The sequence below is a fragment of the Uranotaenia lowii genome, chromosome 3, assembly GCF_029784155.1.
Source record: "Uranotaenia lowii strain MFRU-FL chromosome 3, ASM2978415v1, whole genome shotgun sequence".
NCBI lineage: Eukaryota > Metazoa > Arthropoda > Insecta > Diptera > Culicidae > Uranotaenia > Uranotaenia lowii.
In genome coordinates this window covers 7,759,563-7,782,315 of record NC_073693.1, presented here as the reverse complement: position 1 = coordinate 7,782,315, position 22,753 = coordinate 7,759,563, and the positions used below count along the sequence as shown (strand labels likewise).

The window sequence follows — 22,753 nt, the reverse complement described above, 5'->3', positions numbered from 1 at the left end:
AGGTTCAGCCACCCTTGAAAGCCTTTGGAAGTAGAAGGAGGCAACGCTAAATTGAAATTGAAATCGCCGTCGACAATAACCATGCGACTGTAATTAGTAGACGTGCCCGGCGAGCCAAGAGTACTGTAACTGTAACAATAATGCGCCTTGCTATGGAAGGTCGAAGGAAAGCAAAGTGAAATGTCAAATAATCCTTTAGTAGCATTTAGTTGCCGCCACTCTCCTTCAGGGTTTTTGACACTTCATAGAAACCGCGTAAACTATCGGTCGCCTTTTTGTGGTGTTCAATATGTTTAGCCGCGCCGGAACAAAGGTGACTGTTTGTTGGTGAAACGGTTGACTTGTTGCGGGACCTTTCCTGTGGGTGTAATCCGGTAGCGACTTAGTTCTGCAAAACAAATAACTTTACGACGCGGTACGTTCATTACCGTTACAGGAACCTGCTGTGGGTTAAACCAATTTGTTGTCTGTTTCTGATATCCGCTAGAGGGAAAGGATGAACGTACGTGGAATGGTTTGTGCTGATGGAATTGGAATTCTATGTTTGTTGATATTGTTGATATTGTTGGATTAATGAACTGGACTAGATTCAAACAAAATTTAACGAAAAATCATGACCTATTCTCAAGCCGTATGGTTTTTTTTAATTACCATTTTTAATTGAACGATTACTACCATGATCGTATATTTATTGGATGTTCATTATATCAACACGCGATTAAAAATGAGCAGTTTAAAAACAATTTAGGAGCAAATCCAAGCGGTCTAATGTCACATATGATCTGCTAAACCATGACTTGCTAAAAAATTTTAATCACCCGGAAGCGTTTTGCAATCAAACTTGCAATAGGTTTCATCGTCGATGATAACGCACACCGATTTTCCACACAGATCATATAATTTACGAGCTCTTGGTTTAACGGAAACAGCTTGTTTTTGACTCCGTTTTGGCTTCTGCTGCTTCTTATGCCTTTAGACTATCTTACCTTGGCACCATGGACGATGCTGAAATCCTACTTATTTGGCCACATCCCAAACTGAGGCATTCTTCTTACTGGTCTAAGCACGCATGACTTTCTGGTCCAAAGTTTTGTCCACCGCACTGTCCACTCAGATTTTTCCTCTCTATACTTCCGAATCACATTTCGGCCCGCTCCAATGCCTACTTCTTCCCTTTTCACCAACTGACTCCGCGAAATGTTTGGGAAAGTACACCATTTCTGCACCATAAGTTTGCGCTTTTCCGGGGAAATGCTTCTCATTTTCATGAAAATTGTGAAAGCTGGAACTCACGATACACAGAGTTTAAAATTGAACTAAAAAAACAACAACTAACAGCGGAATTCAGTTGTTTAAACATTTTCTAGAGTGAGCAGGGTTGTATCATTCATACTTAGACATAATGAAACACCTTTTACCAACTTATTTGAGTAAGGTTTGAATTTAAACTCAGACAAAATCAACCAATAGATGTGTGCATCTCTTGAATTTTTAAATTAATATGGTCTTATATGGAACGAAAAAAGATTTCTTTTTTTAATTTTTTAATTAAAAATCTTGAAAAGCAAATTTAAAAAAAACTTTATAAAATTAATTAAAAATTCCAAACGTTTTTTTTAAATATGTATTCGGCATTTTTTGAAAAAAAAAATTGGAAAGAAATTTTGTTTAAATAATTCCAGAGAAAATCGAATGATGATCGTTTTTTATGGATAATTCGAGTTTTTTGCCTGTTCCTTCCCCAAAAACCCAGGAAGAGGATACATATTTCTCGTTTTCCATTAATGGTTATTTCGCTTTTGAAATTTTGCTACTTGTAGCAGACCAAATCCAGACAAAACAATTTTGATCCAAACCTAGGAATTGCTCATCAAAAATCTAGAATAATAGAAACTTTAAAAAAACCTTTCATGATAGTTTTTTTTAACTTGCTGCAAAAATTTTGGACGCATAAATAAAAAAATAAAACACAATTTATTTTTTCTTAAGTTTGATTTAAGATTGAGAATGAAAACAAACAAAAATCCGGGCTTTTTCAATGAAATCTGGGCAACCGGGTCGGACTTTACTTTTCCCAAATGTTCATATCAAATATCCGGGCCAATCCGTTTAGAACCGGGTAATTTGGCAAACTTATCATAGAAATTCAGGTCTGAATATTAAATTTTAAATTAAACCCATTTTTGAGGTTCTGGTTCCATATTCCTATAATCAAAATTGTATTTCTACATATTTTCGTATTTCTGATTTTGTATCAAGTTTAGGATTCTTGATTTTCAGTTCGAATAATCATATGAAATTAGGAATGAAAAGCTGCTTTGAAATCCTTGTTCGAATTCGGCTTTGCATTTTATATCAAATTTGAATCATGTTTTTCGAAAATCAAATGCATTTTCAATATTTTAATAATAATTTTTTGAATATGGCAAAAGAAGAAATTTTGTGTTAAAATAGAGTTAAAGAACTTCGAATTTGAATATAAAATATCAAATTCGAAGTTCTTTAACTCTATTCTAACACAAAATTTAAACATTTAAAGCTTCTAAGTTGCGACCCAAAATTGAAAACCAGATGCTGATTCATCATTCGAAATTCAGATTTTAAACAGATTGACAACACAGATTAAAAATAAATAATGAATGAGGATTAAACCAGCACTACAGAATTTAAATACCCGGCTCTAAGATTTGGCTCATGAAATTCTGATCTGGAATTAGGATTAGGAAATCGTATTTTTTGTATGTTTCGGAAATCGCAAAGAAATTCGGAAACAGATTCAAAGTTCAATTTTTGAATAACGGTTTAGAATTCAGAAAAAGATTTAGCTTGTGAATGAATTTTTCAATAAACATAAAATTGTTGAGAAATTCAAGAGAACATAAACTTAAAAATTTGCTTGTCAATTCAATTTCCAGATTTCAAAGTTTTTAATCAGAATAAGTTTGTACACACAATTCAGCTGAAAATCACAAATTTGAGTAAATTTTCTAAGTTTTGATTCATGCAAAATATCCCAAATTACATTTAAAAAATCATCCACAGGATTTTTAGTATGGAATTGATTTTGTATGAAAAATATTGCCTGTTGAAGAAACATGTACCTGATTTTTTCGGTGTATCGTTTAACATTATTAATATTGCAGCTTTTTTTAAAGCCAAATTTCAAACTAAAATCATAAATTTGGTTCAAGTTTGCATCAAGCAAATTTGATTCAAAAATTTTTTATCTTTTATATTTTTTTTTTTTTGGATTTTTTTTTATTTTCATCAAAGGTTATAATCTTGGAATTTGCAAAAGAGTTTTGAAGATTGGGTTTGTTTGATTTGAGTATAGAATGAGTTTATTTTTAAGAAATAGAAGCCTACCCTAAAAAGAACTTATTTTATGCATAAAGAAAATAGCTTTGATCTACCAGAGTTTTAAACAAATTCAAAAATTTTAACCATCGATGAAAGCCAATTTCATATTTTGTTTCTAGAGGTTTCATTAAAAAAAAATTAGCTCAGCCTTTAGGCTAAGGACCCTTTTTCTAAAGTTACTTTACCATCCTTGTGGCATTCGTGTCTTCTCTTAAGTTACAATTTCATACGAAAACTATAAATGAGTACTTAAAAATGAATAATCATAGGTATAGTTATAAACATAATTTGTTTTAATTTTTTTTTATTCGTGTGTTTTTAGACAAAAAATCATAGATAAAAATTAGTTGCCAAAACATCCATCCCCCCCCCCCCCCCCCCCCCCCCAATGAGTCGGTTCTTCCTACGGCCTTGCAACACGTGTTATATTTTGCATATTTCTGCATGGTGAAATTTTCAAAATGTGCTACAAGTGTCAAAATTTCTAACACTTTTTAATAATAAGAGTGAACTTGCTCTAAAACAGTCAGTCCCTCGAGATTTTGCAAACGTGAAGAAAATTGTCTGCTATTACGTTGACTGATTTCAAAATTACGTTCAAAGCGATGTCTATACTAGGCGTCAGAATTTTAAACAACTTAATCGCATATCGCATGTTTCTTCATCATTTTAGGAGAAATAATACATTCCCGGAAACCAAAACCAACTATCACTTTTTCTTTGCGCTCTTGGCCTTGCAATAGTTTTTACAAAAATGACTCGTATTTGATTGCCAGGAAAAATCCAAGCAAACGAATTTATCAGTGGGCGCTAACGGAAACGTAATACAAAATAGACCTTCAGTGTTGTAAACTAGTATACAAATGTAATCAAATCATTCAAGAACGTACAAAGCAAGGCGAAGTAAAAGATTCATGAAAATTTTTGACAGCTAAAATAATTTACATGCGATTCTATTTTTCCAAGAAAACCACAATAAAATGTCTGTATAAAAACCAACCACAACAATCTAGACATTTTTTATTTAGTTATATGTATTTTGATGTATACTAGAATGGCAGCAAAAATGGGTACGACTAATTTAAAAAAAAAAACGACCATATACAAATTGCAGATTGTCTCGAAAAAGGCATGTGAAAAAATTCAGCCCATCGGCCTTGATTCAGGGCTAAAATTTCCCACAAGTTTTAACCAGAAATCCACTCTCTGTGATTTATTTTGTTGTTTATTATAGTCACTTTGAGGCACTCTAAAATCTCCGGACTTGATTGGGGAATTTGTACATGTAAATTTTGGGGCCAATCTAAAAAATGTATGTGAAGACGCACAAAAAAATGTACGTGAAGAAGCACAAAATTGAATAAATCTCCACTACAATCAGTGGTTCGTTTAGTACATGAGTTTTATTTAAAAAAAACTGTAAAACAACTTGAAGGAGTAATAATTTTACTTCATTGATTCGATTCCAGTGCTTTAAGACGTTTACTTTCAGTAAACAATACCTTTTAAAGATACAATCATATTTAATCTCCAGTTTTCCCAGTTCCAGTAGTAATCTGTCGAGTTCGACTGAAAATTCCAGTCTGGAATACAGCCCTCGCTCATTTTTGGTCAAGAGTTTTGTTTCAAAACACAATTTTTTATCACAATAAGGTTTTTTTACACGGTTTTTACACGGTTTTTTTCACGGATTTCGCGAATTAGCACGGTTTTTGAGAGAAAATATTCCTCGTGTTTTCCTAGAAGTCCGTTTCAAAGAAAAAGTTTTTGAAGTTGGGAAAATCTTAGCTCCGAGACTATGAACATGATACATGAGACCTGAGACCTGGAACCTGAGGCCTGAGACCTGAGACTTGAGACCTGAGATCTGAGATCTGAGACTGTCTCAGGTCTCGTATTTTATGTCTTAGGTTTCTAGTCTCAGGTCTCAGGTCTAATGTCCCATGTCTTTGGTCTCATTTTTCAGGTCTCAGGTCTTATGTCTCAGATCTCAGGTCCCTGGACTCAGGTCTCAGGTGTCATGTCTAAAGTCTCAAGTCTCAGTTCTCAGTTCTCAGATCTCAGGTCTCATGTCTCTAGTCTACATTTTTAAGTCTCAGGTCTCAAGTCTCAAGTCTCAGGTCTCAGGTCTCAGGTCTTCAGTGTCAAAACGTCAGAGCTGCAGAATTTGAATGGTCTTTTTAAACACGGTTTTCGGGAATTAACACGGTTTTTTACACGGTTTTCAAGAATTAACACGGATTTTTTTTTGCACGGTTTTTTTACGCGGTACGTATATCAGTGTAAAAAACCTTACTGTATTGTTGAAAATTGAGTAAAAAGTAATGAGAAAAACGTACTCGAATCAATCTAAAGAACTACAAACATTTGATAAAGAGGTTTCAAGTAGGCCTTGCCTTGTAAAGACGTCAAAATTATCGCTCTGCTGAAAAAGTTTTTCCTGTGAAGTGAAAAATTAAAGGAACATCGATTCCAGCTGATTGTAACTACAAGGATAACCATTTTTGAGAAGTGCACTGTAGCTTATTATCTCAAAAATATTTCTTACACCGAAAAGGTGTGAGAAGAGGCTTCAGAAGCTCCGGTGCCAAATTTCAAACTAAAACGCTCGGAGCTGGATCAATGAAAAATTTATTCTCTCGATGAAAACATATTTTATGAGATATAACCTTCTTACTGCGTTTGGTAGGAAACTCCACGCCTTATTCGTTCCCTTGATCTGGTATCTTTTACGGTATTTATCACCTGGTTGGCCTGGCCGTAGTAATCCCTGCAATACGTGTTTATATGCAACATAACGTTGATAAAATCGTTAAAGAAAATGGAGGACGCAAGTCCAGGCATTTCCAGGATGCTTACATGTTTTGGCTATGTTGATAAACGAAGAAGAAGAAGAAAGAACTACAAACATTCAATAAAACATATAGAAAAACACCAGTTTTGCCTGATAACATAGCCGAGCACAAAAATCTATCGATTAATGAACAGTAAATCGTCCGGTTAGTGAAATCTTCAAAACCAAAAATTACATTTTGGAACTATTTCAACAAAACATTAAGTTAATCTTGTTGATCTTGAAATCAACTCCCAAAAAGGTCAAATCACTGAGCGTGCCTGATTAAAAATATCCGATTAAAGAGCGAGTACTGTACTTCCCGTTCTTGAATTAACCGATTTAACCATTTTTTTATTTGGAAAATGGGGTACATTTACACACTTACCTCCAATATGTTTGTTGAAATTTGTGTTTTCTTTTTGATTCCAAGTTTAATAAAACGAAAAAAAAACTTACCTAGAGTCTTTGACTGGACGCATCATAAAAAATAAACAAAAAAAAAATGCCAGAGTAAGCTCGATATAATTTTTTGATTCACAACAATTTTCTTAGAAGACAAAAAGAGGCAACAGAAATCTTATAGCTAAAGATTTGATCCGAGCTTTATATACAAAATGTAGGTTGACTGTTTTTTTGTTTTTTTAAATTTCTAGTCATAGAACGAAATAAAAAAAATCCTTGAGATCTGGACGGCTTTTGAAAAGCAGAAAATTATACAAAAGAAAATCCACTGCAATGATGTCAATTTTGGTTAATTTTATTTAAAAATATAATCAATCTGGCATTCTTAGAAAATAAAACTTCTAAACTCTTTTAGAAAAAAAAAACCTACAGTAAATTATAAAAAGAGATTACCCAGCTGAAAATTGAAAATGTCAAATCTCTAAAATGAAAAGAAATAGACTAAAAAAATAAACTAAGTAAAATAACAGCATTGGAATGTTCCCCAGCAAGTGGTTTGGAGCAGCATGATGGACGATGAAAATTTCTCCTTGGAAAACTTCCACAGCATCCTGGCATGTCTTTTTGCATAGCTTTGTACCAAAATATCGTTCCAAAATTCACAGAAAGTGTCACGTTCAGAATGTCATTACAATATCCTATGCTACAGGTTAATTAAAAAGAAATTAATTCCTTGGTCAACACATGCAAATTTGTGTCTTAAAGAAATTCGACATATTTATAAATATCATAATAATAACCACGAATCTGACTCGTATTGTCAAAATTTCATCGCAGACGAGCCTAAAAAAGAGTAAAGTAATTCAAAAAGATATATTGTTGATTTCAATCCTTAATTAAAACAGTATGGTTAACAACAAAAAACCACCGCTTCAACTTTGGGTACATGGAAAAAAACCAAGCAAAAAGTTTGTAGGGTCAGGATACCAAATCTGGAGGAAAGTCAGCAAAAACAACTACAGAAATTAAAGAAAAAAAACCCGAAGCCTTCAAAAGTTCACGAATGAACGGCTATGAATGATGTTCTTTTTCCGGAGAAACGCTTAATTTCAGCATAGCCGAGATAACGACGACGACGACGACAACGACAACGTGTGATGTGAGATGGGATTTTCGCATTCGTTTTCGCATTTTGTGTTGTTTTACTTTTCCGCCGCTCCGCTCAATTAAAAATCCACTTCCGGATGGGTGGGTTGGATGAAGATAAAGAAGAGAAAAAAAAACACAATCCACTTCTCATCAAGATGGGTGCGGGATTGCGAACTTTTCTTTTTGCAGTAATTACTGGGACTACAGTGATGATTATGAGATGTTATCCTTCTTGCTGAAACTGTAAAGGAAAAGTTATCGCTAGACGACGACTATTGATTTAACTCGAGACGGCGATGATGCAATCCACTTTCCACCCTCAGCTTTTGTTTAAATTTGAAATATAATGTAGGCTTGAAAAATATTATCGGTGACTGTAGGCTGTTCGTGGCATCGGTTTTTTCCTATGTTAAATCATGAAACACCGGAAACATTTTTCATTTTGGAAAAATTGCGACGGTTTTTAATCTTTTAATCGACCCAAACAAGCAATTATAATGAGCTGATAATTGCGCCGTTAATATTTGCATTCGTTTCCTGGAATTTATACTGGCAAAAACCGCTGGCTTGGACAGTTCGCCGTTAGTAATGTAATATTTCTTGCTACCCTTTCAAAGGGGTTTTTTTTATTTAATACCTTCATGAATGTCGTATTGTGATTTTGAGAATCAGCAAATAAATATTTCAAACGCCCACAGTAATACATTAAGTAAAAATATTAACTTGTTCTTTTGTTTTCTCTTCCTCTTCGCAGTACCTTGGTCCCGTGGAAGCTGTTCCGGCAGGAGCTTTCGCTGGTCCATCCAATCTCCTCCGGACTGGAAGCGATGGCGCTCAAAACCACCATAGATTTAACGTGCAATGATTATATTTCGAATTTTGAATTCGATGTTTTTACTAGGTAAGTTCCTGGAAAAAAAAACCTTAAATTGGGATTAAGGCTCATACTCTGCTTTTTTATTCCATCAGGCTGTTTCAACCGTGGAATACGTTGCTGAGGAATTGGCAAATCCTAGCTGTGACGCATCCGGGCTATGTCGCCTTCCTAACGTACGACGAAGTCAAAGCACGCTTACAAAAGTATATCAATAAGGCTGGTAGTTATGTTTTCAGGTAAGCAAACCTCGTCAATAATTATTGTTATTTTTTCAAAACTTAAATCTATTCAAACCCTTTCAGATTATCCTGCACACGGTTAGGACAGTGGGCAATAGGTTACGTGACGGCGGAGGGCGAAATCCTGCAGACGATTCCGCAAAACAAGTCATTATGTCAAGCTTTACTAGACGGTCATAGGTAAGCCAACCACAAACTTCAAAAGTTCCTAAACATATCATTGATATTTTTTTAAATTTTTCTCCTTAACAGGGAAGGGTTTTATCTTTACCCGGATGGGAAACCGCACAATCCGGATCTATCGTTTGCGGTGCAGAGTCCGCTCGAGGATCACATAACGGTGACGCAGGAACAGTACGAGCTGTACTGTGAAATGGGTTCGTATAGGTTTTTGAGTTCATTCAGTTTATGGTTCTAACTTTAAAATTCTATCGCCCGCAGGGAGTACGTTTCAGCTGTGTAAAATCTGTGCCGAGAACGATAAGGACATCAGGATCGAACCGTGTGGGCATCTGCTATGTACGCCGTGTCTGACGGCGTGGCAGGTGGATTCAGAAGGGCAGGTAATTATGACGATTCTGTTCAATTTCAGAAGCAAAGAAGTGCTAATATTTAGCAAGATGGTTCAAAAATGGAAATCTTACTTCGAAGACGAAGAAAGTTTGATGATCAAGATTTGATGTCACTGATTCTGTCAAACAGCTCTGGAATTATCCATAGACTTCAAATCTTATGAATGACACAAAAACTAGTAAAGTCGTATTTAGACTTACGAATTTTCTGGCCACTACTGGCCCCTCAAAAGCCGGATATTAGAAAGAAGGAGTTGTTGGCGGTAGACTTCTTTGCTAAACCGCAAAGTCTCTTTAGGCGAAATTCAAAATGGAATCCCGACAGGCCGCGATCATGGAGTGCGACTAACAAGAGTTCTGAAACACATGAGTCTTGACATGTGGTGATATGTGATAGACCATTCAAGGAATAAATGCTACAAAAGTTTCTGGACGAGAGATCATTCCCCAACATGTGGAAAACTGCGATGTTGGTGTTATTACCGAACCCCGGGATCACCCGGGAACATCGTACAGACCCATTTGTCTTTTTTTTAATTAAAAGTTGTCACCCAGGTGGTAAATAACATTTCCGGATCGCATTCCAAGGCACGGGGAGCCAACGCGCCCACCCAGTTTACTCCTCTGGGTCCATGGATGCAATTGGACGACACACGAAACAATGATACAAGTAATCTTGTACCCCCTACGCCATAAAGTCCACCTGGAGCCACAGACCTTGGTTTCCACCTCGAATTCTTTAGCAAACTGTCCTTTAATAGTGGGAAGTCTATCCGCGCTAGTGCGCTCTAAGGCTCTACTCGTTACGAGTCCACTTATCAGCAACGACCTCAATTAAACACGACTCGAAGCACGACCTCTCCGTTAACGAATTAAGTTCGACATCTCATCGTGTTTTTTTTTATTTATTGTTAATATATCAAAGGATCACGTATTGATCCTAATGATTAGACATAAATTTAACATTCATATAAAATTAACAAAAAAATATATACTACAGACTACACAGTCCTTAACATCGCAAGAATTCTTCTTTAAAATACATTCCTAGAGATATCAAAATTGAAGAGGAAACGGTTGAATGTCCTCGTAATACCAATCAGGGCACTTTTGGCTCCATAGTTGTTCTGGCGAAGAGGTATGTGAAGCTGAAGGTTCCGACCTTGTAGTCCTGGAGGTCGAACGCACAAATTGATAGTTTGCAGCATCATGGGGCAGTCTATATTCGAAGCCAGAAGATCGGAGACTAATAGTGCTATTAGGCGGAACGGATCTTGCCAATTCAAGTGTCTCAAAGCGTAACGTATCAAGCGTCTTTGGATGGCATCGATTCGAATGACCTTGTCATTCTGATAATAGGGATTCCATACAGCAGATGCATACTCCAAAATTAAGCGGACAAGGCTACAAAAGAAACTTTCCAGGCAGTAATTGTCTTTGAAGTCTTTAGTCACGCGAAAGATTAATCCCAAACTTCTCGATGCTTTGTCGACTACATAGTTAGTGTGCGTGGACTTAAAGTCCAACTGTTGGTTAAGAATCACACCCAAATCATTTACGTGCTTTGATCGAGCAATTATCTGGTTTCCAAGAAAATAATCAGCAGTTACAGGAAGTCGTTTACGGGAAAAGGTGATGACCGAGAATTTTTTGCGGTTTAATGGCAGGCAGTTGTCGTCGCACCATTTAGCAAAATTGTCAAACTGTCGCTGTGAAAGTACAGTATCTCCAGAACATTTTATAGTGTAGAAAAGCTTCAGATCATCTGCACAGGCGAGTTTAGGACCGTCAAGTAATACAAGCACATCATTGAAGTAAATCAGGAACACTACTGGGCCTAAGTGGCTGCCTTGAGGCACGCCTGATGTGCCAGAGAATTGTTTGGAACATGAGTTACTTGATCTTACAGAGAATTTACGTCCAATGATGTAATTACGAAATCAATCCATTAAAGATCCGCAAATTCCAAGCCTCTCCATTTTCGCAATAGCTATTCCGTGGTTCACTTCGTCAAAGGCAGCCGACAGATCGGTGATTTGCATCGACTTGAAAACCGCCAGAAAAGCTGTTTTGCACAAATGCTGTAAATGTCAATAAGTTAGTAGTCGTAGAGTGCTTGGGCATAAATCCATGTTGATCATTACAAATATATTGCTTACAAAACGAGAAAATTTTGTCAAAGATAACGAGTTCGAACAATATGCGTTTGATAGGAATAACTAAATGAGGCATGAAGCATTTCAAAAAAGTAGCTGGTATGCCATCGGGGCCCGGGGAAACAGATTTTTCAGTTTAACAGTCGCCTTCAGAATAGTTTCTTCATCAAAAGAGATATTTTTTTTTTTTTTTTTTTTATGCGGCAGCTTTATGAGAAATCACACGGCCCTTTTGAGGCCAAAACTTCTCACCGCGGGGGAAAGCTGGGTAAATGAAATGGGTAGGATTTGGAGGAGACCGCAATACACCGGGCGAATTAGGAATGTGTCCCACTTAAACTCCGGTTGCTCTCTGACAAGTCAAACCCTGGCGAACCAGGACTGGGCTTGCCAATGAGCCGTATTACGAGCGAGGGTATTTTATATCGGTTGTATGATGTGGAAATGTGTAACACTGTGTCATGTGAAGTGAGCAACAAATAGTAGCTTTAGTTTGGTTTGTTTGCTGGATTCGTCGTGATATTAAGTAGTATTGTGTCGTCTGAAGTGAGCAACAAATAGTAGCCTTTGTAGGGCTGAGTTTTGTTGTCACATTGAGTAATATTGTGTCATGTGTAGTGAGCAATGTTTGAATTTTGTTGTCACAGTGAGTAGTATTGTGTCATGTGAAGTGATCAACAAATTTTAGCCTTTGTAGGGCTGAGTTTTGTTTTCACAGTGAGTAGTATTGTGTCATGTGTAGTGAGCAATGTTTGAATTTTGTTGTCACAGTGAGTATTATTGTGTCATGTGAAGTGAGCAACAAATTGTAGCCTTTGTAGGGCTGAGGTTTGTTGTCACAATGAAAAGTATTGTATCGTGTGAAGTGAGCAACAAATAGTAGCCTTTGTAGGGCTGAGTTTTGTTGTCACGGTGAGTAATATTGTGTCATGTGAAGTGAGCAACAAATAGTAGCCTTTATAGGGCCGAGTTTTGTTGTCACAGTGAGTAGTATTGTGTCATGTGGAGTGAGCAACAAATAGTAGCCTTTGTAGGGCTGAGGTTTGTTGTCACAGTGAATAGTGTTATGTTGGGCCCTACCTGTCACCTAACCTTACTCGATTCAAAAACTTTGAGCCCATCTCTTGAGATTAGCATAGATTGGCGTATAAAAATATTAACAAATGAGTAAGTCTTTAGAGATTCAAAACAAATGTGGCTACTCTGTAATAATATTAACAACTTGGATACCATAAAACAGAATCTCCATTAAAAGGTGTTTATCACTGCAGCAATTGTAAAAAAAAAAATCTACGTCAAACGAACAATAGAATAATTGATAAATGACCAAACAAGACCATACTACTAATGACAATGCTGTTCCTCTAAAGCCTCATCGCTAACTCTGAACATCTTCTCAGAGCAACTTTCCTCAATCTGTTTCGGTTGAAAGAAATAACACTCCTATTTTTAATTCCCAAAATTATCTTCCTGGGCTGCCTTTATATTATTGTTTTTCAAAATCGTAACATCTTTCTTCGACTACCTTAATTGAATTTCAAGTCTAACCGAACAATAGACAAATCTACCAAAAAGCGTTGAAACGAGAAAGAATTATTGTTAACACGAAACTGTCCAAAAAGCATTCTGATCCAATGAGCCTCTAGTTCTTGTAAAATGCTTGATTTAAGAATAAGCCTTCGAAATTCATAAACCGCAAATGCACACTTACTAGAGCATTGGGGAGACGAATACTACTACCTTTACCTTGCCTAGTAACACATTGAACAGTTATTAACCCGTGACCCATTACAGTCTAGGATACGGGAACAGCTCTGAACCTACAGAATACCGGACCTGAAATATAAAACTTTATTAAACAAATTGTATGAAAAATTATATCAGGTCAAACAATCATTACTGATCGGACCATATTGAACACTGGTAAGACGTTTGTTTAAAGCCGTGGGGCCAACACGTAGGTTCCGTTTCACTGGTGTTTATCAGTGATCCGTTCGTGTTCGCAAGATCTGGTGTGATACTCTCACTATTCGATTCTTTAAGATCTTGCGCGACAAGGCATGATGAGCCTCTTACCATGCCCACGGAGTTTCTTCATCAAAAGAGATATTGTTTAAAAAGGTATTCAAAGATGAAACGTTTCTAGTTGCACTAGTTATTTGTTCAGAGGATACAGATCCGGAAGTAAAGACACTAGAAAACTTTTTAGCAAAAAGATTGCATATATCGTGGTCCGACGAGGCCGTCTCGTCATCCAGACCACGTTGTAGCGCAAATACTCGTTCTGGTCTACGAAATCCGAATACATAAATCGAGTTTAAAGGGTGATACGGTCAAAATTTAGTCAAGGGAAAACGCGTGTAAATCGGTAAAATCGTTTATTTAAAAAATCAAATTAAATTTCTTTTTCAAGTTTAATTAGTATAAAATTCAGGAAAAATATTCAGTTAGGCTTCCGCTTTTCCAAATCCGAATTGCCGGGCCTTACGCTTAACCCCTGCCATCAGATTTTGTACAGCCACCTTGTCCACCTTCTTCGCCGCCGAAAGCCAGTTTGCCTTGAACTGCTGCTCGTCCTTAGCAGTTTTTTTGGTCTTCTTTAGGTTCCGCTTGACAATAGCCCAGTATTTCTCAATTGGGCGGAGCTCTGGCGTGTTGGGAGGGTTCTTGTCTTTGGGAACCACCTGCACGTTGTTGGCGGCGTACCACTCCATGGCCTTTTTACCGTAATGGTAAGATGCCAACAAAAATCCGGCCGAAACAGTACAGAACAACCGTGTTTCTTCAGGAAAGGCAGCAGACGTTTATTCAAACATTCTTTCACGTAAATTTCTTGGTTGACAGTCCCGGAAATGAAAATGCTGCTTTTCAAGCCACAGGTACAGATGGCTTGCCAAACCAGATATTTCTTCGCGAACTTTGACAGTTTCATGTGCTTGAAAATATCTGCTACCTTTCCCCTTTCTTTTACCGTATAAAACTCCTGTCCCGGAAGCTGCTTGTAGTCGGCTTTGACGTAGGTTTCGTCGTCCATTACCACGCAGTCAAACTTCGTCAGCATCGTCGTGTACAGCCTCCGGGATCGCGCTTTGGCCGTCGTATTTTGTTTATTATCGCGATTTGGAGTCACTAACTTCTTGTAAGTCGATAGTCCGGCTCGTTTTTTGGCTCGATTCACGGTTGTAGACGATACACCCAGCTTATTTGCGGCATCTCGGAGAGAGAGTTAGGGTTTCGCTTGAAACTATCGGCAACTCTCTTTGTCGTCTCAGCGGCTTCCGGTTTTCGATTCCCCCCCGATCCAGACTTCCTGGCTGTCGACAAACGTTCCCCAAACACTTTAATTACATTTGTAACGGTTGATTTGGCAACTTTTAGCGATTTTGTCAGCTTTGCGTGCGAGTAGCTCGGATTTTCGCAATGCACGAGCAAAATTTTGATACGCTGCTCTTCTTCCTTGGACGGCATTTTGACAACTGAAGAGTGAATTCCAAAATCAAAATAGGAGCAACATTCTACACACCTTCAAAATGAGGGGTGTTCAGGTTTTTTAAATGCAAAGTTGAAAGAAATAAGTCGAGTTGATGTTGACCAAATTTTGACCGTATCACCCTTTACATCGAAGGTCTTCGACATGTCGGTATAGATGCAGTCCACTTGGAATCCCTTGACCATCTAATCTAATACACGAATGGTGAACTCGCAGAAATTTGTGACCACCGATCTTTTTCTAAAGAATCCGTGCTGATGAGGCTAAATTCTATTCTCTACCGCTGGATATAGCGGATGATAAAACAACTTCTAAATTTTTTTTTGTCAAAGCAGATAGTATTGCTACACCCCTGTAATTTTCTGCAATATTTCTAGATTCTTTTCTTGTGAATTGGTGTTCGTTTTAAAAAAAACTAAGCAAAAAGCTGCGCTGTACTTTGTGAGTCCTTCGACATGTAGTTTTTTTTTGATACTTCACGTTCCTATATTTTCTTTTATTCTCCTTTTTAGAGTTTACTAATTTCGAAAGTTGCTTTGGGTAGGACCTAATTTCCCGCTCGACTCTCGAAATGTTAGCTGAATAAGCCTCTAGTTAGGCCTCTTTGAAGAATCCGAGGATCATTTTGTTATTTTATTGATCATCGTATAAATGGATTCTCTTCTTTTTCTGTTTGTACAAAGCAATGAGATTTCTATCAAACCGTTCGGAAAATTCACGTTCTGAAAATGTGCACAATATTATGACGTGTACATTGGCAGAAAAAATTTCGTATCAGCATACCTGAAACAAAATAAAATCATATTTTAATCTCCATTTTTTCCTATCAATATGAGTTATAATTTAGTTCTTGTAGCATGTTGAAATATATAAAAAAAAATACCAAAATATCAATTATACTAGCATAACTAAATTACATCACCCTTTTGATAGGATCATAACAAAATTATAACTCAATCAGATAAGACATGGATCACTTGAAAAACACAAAAACCAAGACTTGCATACAAGCTTTCAAGCTTGGTTTGTACTCAAGCATGTGTATGCAATAATGGTGATGAGCAGGAGACTCGAGCCTCGACCTCCTCTTGGTGAGAGACGTGCACGGTACCACAGAGCCATACCTGGTGCAATTAAAAAGAGAGCTTCAAAATTTCAATAAAAGCTTTCGAAGCACATGAACTGTTTTTATCAAAAGGGGATATAATCGTTTTTAGCTTCGGAAATTAATGAATCAATGAATGATTTTACTTCTGAATAAGATATCTCGTTGAGATAGGTTTTGGTATCAATTTTCATATCCTCTCCTGGTCGGGAGAAGTTTTCAAAATAACCTCTGCAGGATAATTTGTTTTTTTATTGTTTAGATCCTAGGCTTCAGCCTTTTATCTTATTCTATGATATAAATAACACCTCAGAACAACGCTAATTGTTAATTTTTAAAAGAGTACTGCAGAATTCTACTTTCAATTTGTTCTCTGGTCATGATTAGTTGAAAAATATTGACGTTTGCGTTGTAAAATGCCATCATTCGGTACACATTGGTTCGTTTCTGGCGTGATTCTGGATCCGATTAGCTTGTTGAAATGGCTTTCCGCTTCGTAAACAGCAGCGGCCTCTGTACGGAGATATTAAAGATAATAAATACGGCGAATAATAAAACAGATTAAATCCTTTCGAGACAGTGCGTTGATCGATTTCCTTCGAGTTTCCAGCGTGTCCAAACCTACTAGTATGCACAAGACTGGATACTCCGGCATTTCTGCTTGCCACACAAAGTTTCTCAAAGCGTATTTCAAGAACTTCTGAACTCTCTCTAGTGTGTTGTTGCGTATGTTGTAGTATGGTCGCCTAACAATGCCGGCCTATGTAAGCGTTGCTAGTCTCTCGAAAGAGGTCTCAGCGATTTTGTGTGTAGATTGTAGTTTATGGTATGCAGTGGGATTTCTGGGGTTGAACTATTCCTCTGGAAGGCGAGACCATTAACCAGAAGGCGAAAAGTACGCAGCCATCACTACCGGTTCCACTACTCATTACCAGAGACCGTAAGCTACCTGAGCGAATCGAAGAGGCAAAACGGCGAACAACCAAATTAGACGAGGCAAGAAAGGCGCGAGGCGAAAGCAATGACCGGCTGGAGTTCAAAGCCTGCCGAGAATAACGTCCATCGGCATTTTGGATTCAAACTCTGGCGAAACAACACAGAACCAAATATGAAGTGTTACAATACCAGAAGCCGAAATATTTGGACATCAGGTGCAACCCGCCATTTTTCTCTAGCCGATAAACCCCAATAACTAATCTTTGGATCCTAAATTCAGGACCCCGCTATTTTTGGATAGAATTCCAACCCTGATTCGCCCTCAATTCGATTTGAATCCCCCGGTACACCCATCTGTACGCCGCTGTTTGGAGGCTATATCTGCCGCTACACAACGATAAACCCCTCGGCGGCCTTGGAGATGCAAATCTTTCGACATTCGGATTTGAATCAGCCGTTGACTTGCCGCATCGCATCCGTAGCTGGTTTGGGTTGAATTCCCACCGGCTAACTTTGGATCAAGCCAACAACAACTTCGTGCCTGGTTCAGCACCTAAGGTGGGGCCAGGTACACCACAATCTACCGTGAGACTGTTCGCTTCTGCAACAACTCTGTGCCTGGTTCAACACCCCAGGTGGGGCCAGGTACACAACTCACCGTAAGATCGCTACGCCTCTCGAGAGTCGTTTCACCGAGAACGCCATCAACAAATCGCCGCGTCAGTGCGAGGCTCCGACCTCTGCGAACCCGAGGTTGAACCGCAACGAGGATTGGATCCAGGTGGTAGCAGCAACAGGTCAGATAAAACCTTATTTTTATATAGGAAAGTGGTGGGCCAATAAAACCAAGCTTGGATTGTTCAACAATAAATTAATGTGTTAAGCTAGAAGGTGGAGTTGTTTCTTCCTCCGGAAATTCTCTGCATTTTGCATTTTATTCAGTAAGCTTGCCGACTCTAGGGATTGTTTACGGAATCTCTGGGACGCCTGCCGACTGACTAGTGGCTAGTCTTACACCTATTCAATGACGGTCCTAACTTATCCAGCTTATATTGAAACAATCGTATAGGTCGATTCTACTGACCATTCCGAATATAGAATTAGCCTTTGCTACAACTCTGTGTGTTTGAAAAGTCTACTCCGCGTACAACTCCAGTCCCAAGTCTTTCACTGAGTTTTGCCGTGCAATGATGCAATCGTTTTCTAAGTGGTATTCATGAATGATATTGCTTATTTTCCGAGAAAAATCACGTTGCATTTCGAGGAATTGATCTTTAGGCCGAATCTACTGCAACAACCTTTGAATCTGTGTAAAGCATTTTGCAGAGTCGCGCAATCCTTCGGGTGACGAATAGGCAAAAACATTTTTAAATCATCGGCACGAACACGAACACATCAGTCAGCACTTCAGGAAATTTGTTCATAACAGCGATGAAAAGAATAGGTCCCAAGTGACTCCCTTGTGGAACACCACTGTTGACCGAGAAAGTACCAGATATAACGTTTTCCAGTTGCTTTCTTTCGATCAGGTACGAACAAAACAATTGAAGACAGGCTATTTTTGCACAATACCAACAATAGAGCGTATTTATTGATTACGTCAAAGGCTTTGGACATGTCAGTCCGTCAACTTGGAAACCTTGCATCGTCCACTGTGAGGTTCTCGATACAAACTCTGTTGGGTTCGTTACGGTTGAGGATTTCTTGAGAAAACCATGTTTAAGAAGCTTTTATGAGAACCAGCTCGTGACCTACGAAACCGAAAACGGGTTACGAGCTACTACCTTAACAACGAGTGTTCCACAGAGTTCCACAGAACTGTCCTTTTTTATGCTGGTGTTAATGTTGAATCTAAGGTATCAGTAGAAAGGGTTAGTATCCGGATGGAGGGAGTAATGCTTTAGATAGCCCACCATAAAACTAAACACCAATCGCGACCAACAAAAAAGTTGTGCTATACATGGAGATGTTGGAAGACACACGACATCTGCGAAAAAGCAACAGAAATGCCTCGGAGAAATGGTCGGCATCCGCCCATATTTTTGGTGCGCATGTCAGATACAGTTGCGTTGAAGATCATCGGCTCATTTTCTTGAATCATGCCGAGTTGCCATAGTCCAAAGAGTCGTAGGAAACTGTTAGAGGAGAACGTAAAGTTAAACGAGCAAGAAGGACGCATAACCTAATCCTGCGGCTTTCAGACTAAGTAGAAAGTATGGAATTTTCAACTTAAACCTGATGCAGTTCCTTTCAGGTCGTGGGTATAACCTTAATCTGGATCCATAACCTGTGAGGATGAGAAGGTCTCACGTCTCACATGCTCAGCTACGGTTTTTGCGGCGGCAAGAGGATGCGAAACACTAGCCTGGAGAGGTCGTGACGGGGTTCAAGCTTGGAATATGGCAACGGTTTGATAATAGAGAATCCACGCAGTACCTTCTTTTATAGATTACTTTCTCACCAGTGAGTTATTTAGGAACCCTCGATTTGGGCCAAAAGATTACTTTTTGTCTTTCGACACCTAAGAAAAAAATCATAAATCTCAGTGTCGGCCACAACTTCGGAACACCATACAGTTTCCTGACTTTTTGTAACACTTTTTAACTATTGTTTACTTAAATCTTTCGTTTTTTCTCTTCCAAAACAGGGTTGCCCGTTCTGCAGGGCGGAAATCAAGGGCACGGAGCAGATCGTGGTGGACGCGTTCGACCCGAGGCGGCAGCACCATCGCGATTCAGCCAACGGGCGGCAACAGCTGCAAAATGACGACCACGACGACGACACAGAGGTACCGTGAGATCTGATCTGATGATGATGATGATGTGATACTGTTAGTTGTGATGTGTTTTTGAATTCAGTGACTGAGCCATCCAATCAATCAATCGATCCGCGTGCATCTTCTCCTCATTAAAATAGAAACATTAAAAAAAACAATAGCCAATTAGCAACAAAAAAAAACCGACACCAAATCACACCACCTGCCTGCCTGAATGCCTGCCTGCAAACCTACCTGTCCCCATGCATCAATTCGAGTGACAATGAAAAAAACACAAAAAGGCTTTACAACACCTCATGAAAACCCATCTCTTCACGTTTTTATGTTTCCATCACACTACAAACACTCTTTTAGGCTACGTATTTCTAATATGAGTATGAATCTCGACACAGTATGCATTATAACCCAACGCCATTCCCACTTCCAGTTGATTTTTGGACATTCATTTTGTTAGTCTACTTGAAAAAGAAAAGAAAAAACAAACACCACTTTTTAGTTCGAGCACCGTTTTGAAACAAACAAAGGAAAAAATCAACAAAAACAACGCTTTAAAATTCATTAGGCCAACCCCTTCAGGTATTATTTTTATTTAAATTCTCTCTTTATTAGTTCATTTTTAAACATTAGTGAGACCCACTTAAAATTTGAAATGGAAAACACGGAACAAATCCTCCCTGCAAATCTCCTTCTCACACACCTCACGCAAAAAAATTAAATTAAAAATTAAAATAATTGTACAGTTTGCTAGTGTTTTAAAGCTTATGTTTTTTCGTTCTGCTTAGAAATAGTGTATTATGTATTTTTTAATATGTGTCTCTGTTGAGAGTAGTGTGTGTTCCGCGTGTCGGAGAAACTCAAAATGCTTATGTCTTCTTTCTTGATTAGTAATTTTTTTAAAACGAATATGCCTAGATCTAGATTTAGATAGCCAGATTAAAACAATGTTATTTATTCGTGGATTCAAGAAGGGCCTGTAACATTTTAGACTGTAGTAATGAACATGTGTTTGAATCATTTTTGGTTTAAAAAAATATCACTTGAAATTTTGGGAATCTGTTTATGATAGGAACATTAAAAAATTTCTATCATCCTCTACAACAAAAGATGAAGCAATAAAATGTACAGAATTTGAACCTTTATTGTTTAGTAAAAAAAATGCGTCTGTAATCCCGCATTTTTAAGATTACACCTGAATTCAATGTTTTAAATTGACAATTTTATTTCACATCATGAATTTAACCTGGAAGGTTCATTTGATTTTTAGTTTGGTTTCTCCAGAATTCGAGCACATAAAAATAGAAACAAGAGGCTGCTTTCGTAACATGTTCAAAATAAAGCTCTACTTGAGCATGTATCTTTTCATTTATTCACGATAGAAAAAATCTGGAAGAAACACTTTCCAAATGAATTTTTGTTTATAATAAATTTATAGTTAAAAAAAAATATCACTTATTGAAAATATAGTGAATTAAATTCTTGACATTCAATTGGACAAGCAGAAGCAATCGAAAATTTAAAAAAAAATTAGAGTGAAACAAAAATGTGATTACTAGAGTTTGGAAATTTGCACTAGTTATAGAACATGTGTAAAACGATATTAGTTTGTAGTAGGAGAGAAAAATTTATAATACCCTTGCAGGCATATTGATGAAAGAGAAAAACACAAAAGTCAATCGAGATCAATTTTTTTCAAAGACTTAGAGCCCCATTGAAAGTGCATGCTTTCCCTATCCGGAATGAACGAATGATTGTGTAGTTAGTTGTAATTGTGTAACTTTAGCTTATATGTAGTTAAATAAAACAACAAACCGTGTCCTGCAAAATCCAAGCCCATAATCCTCGTTTTAAAATCAAGAACAACGATCATACGCAATGAGATCAAATCTAGAAAAAACCCTTAATCTAGAAATTATCAGCATATTAAACCAGTAAAATTTAAACCACACACCCCGACGACACTAGCATTAATCGAAACCTAGATCAATCCCCGTATATGGTAAGATATTTATTTGCTACATGTAAAGAATCAGAGGAAAAATACTAGAAACAAAAAACCTTCAATTTATAAATCGTAGAAGGAATCGAGATTTGTCGAATACTAGGTAAACTCTTACTCTAATTGCAATCATTCTCTAAACTTACTTACTAGCTCTAGAGAGACGACCCTGACTGGCGTGTGAGTGTGAAAGTGGGCGCGTTATGTTGTATGAGTAGTAGAAAGCTAATTAGGCAAGGACTATATAGATATTTTTACGGATTGTATCGCAGAAATACACGAGCAAATTCTGAAATTCTAAATTTATGTTGTGTAATGCTTTCTTCCCCCTGTTGTCCCTTTTTGTAATTGTAGATCACTTCCACTTATTATTGCACTTGCTTCGAATTCCATAGTTAAATAGAATTACATCCAACATATAAAAATCTATACACCCAATCGGCATTAGTTTGTTGTGTTATTTGTGCTTTTCTTTGTGTCCTCAAGCAGCTTTTATGTTTGCCTACTCTACGTTTCGCCATTTCATATACATTTTATCGCGGTACGCGTAGAATAACTTGCTTTCGATAACAGTACGGACAATAAATACGAATAATTTCTACGTCTCGTGGTCAAAATCTGTAGGTACAACTCAAAGATCAACTCGGTATTCTCCAGAAAAAAAAACAAAAATGGTAGATCTGCAATATGTACGAGTCTGTTTTCCATGTCAGTGGCGGGTTGCGGAGTGCAACAACGTCATGGTGATGTTTGGGACTCAAAACAGCAACATCAAGACGGTCCTCCTGCGAGATAGTGACTGAGAAAAACAACCAGCAACGAGTAATGAACGAGAAATTTCGGATGAAATCTAAATGAT

The 22,753-nt window shown here is 37.5% G+C and overlaps 1 protein-coding gene across 1 annotated transcript in view; it reads left to right on the top strand.

The window, feature by feature from the left end:
• Nucleotides 1-22,753, top strand: part of LOC129750811 (serine-rich adhesin for platelets-like) — a 54,427-nt gene that overhangs the window by 17,408 nt on the left and 14,266 nt on the right. The window contains exons 2-7 of the mRNA XM_055745890.1: nucleotides 8,502-8,648; nucleotides 8,717-8,860; nucleotides 8,927-9,043; nucleotides 9,116-9,240; nucleotides 9,305-9,426; nucleotides 19,770-19,910. Of these exons, the coding sequence (XP_055601865.1) occupies nucleotides 8,502-8,648; nucleotides 8,717-8,860; nucleotides 8,927-9,043; nucleotides 9,116-9,240; nucleotides 9,305-9,426; nucleotides 19,770-19,910 (796 nt within the window). The remainder of the gene's footprint in view (nucleotides 1-8,501; nucleotides 8,649-8,716; nucleotides 8,861-8,926; nucleotides 9,044-9,115; nucleotides 9,241-9,304; nucleotides 9,427-19,769; nucleotides 19,911-22,753) is intronic.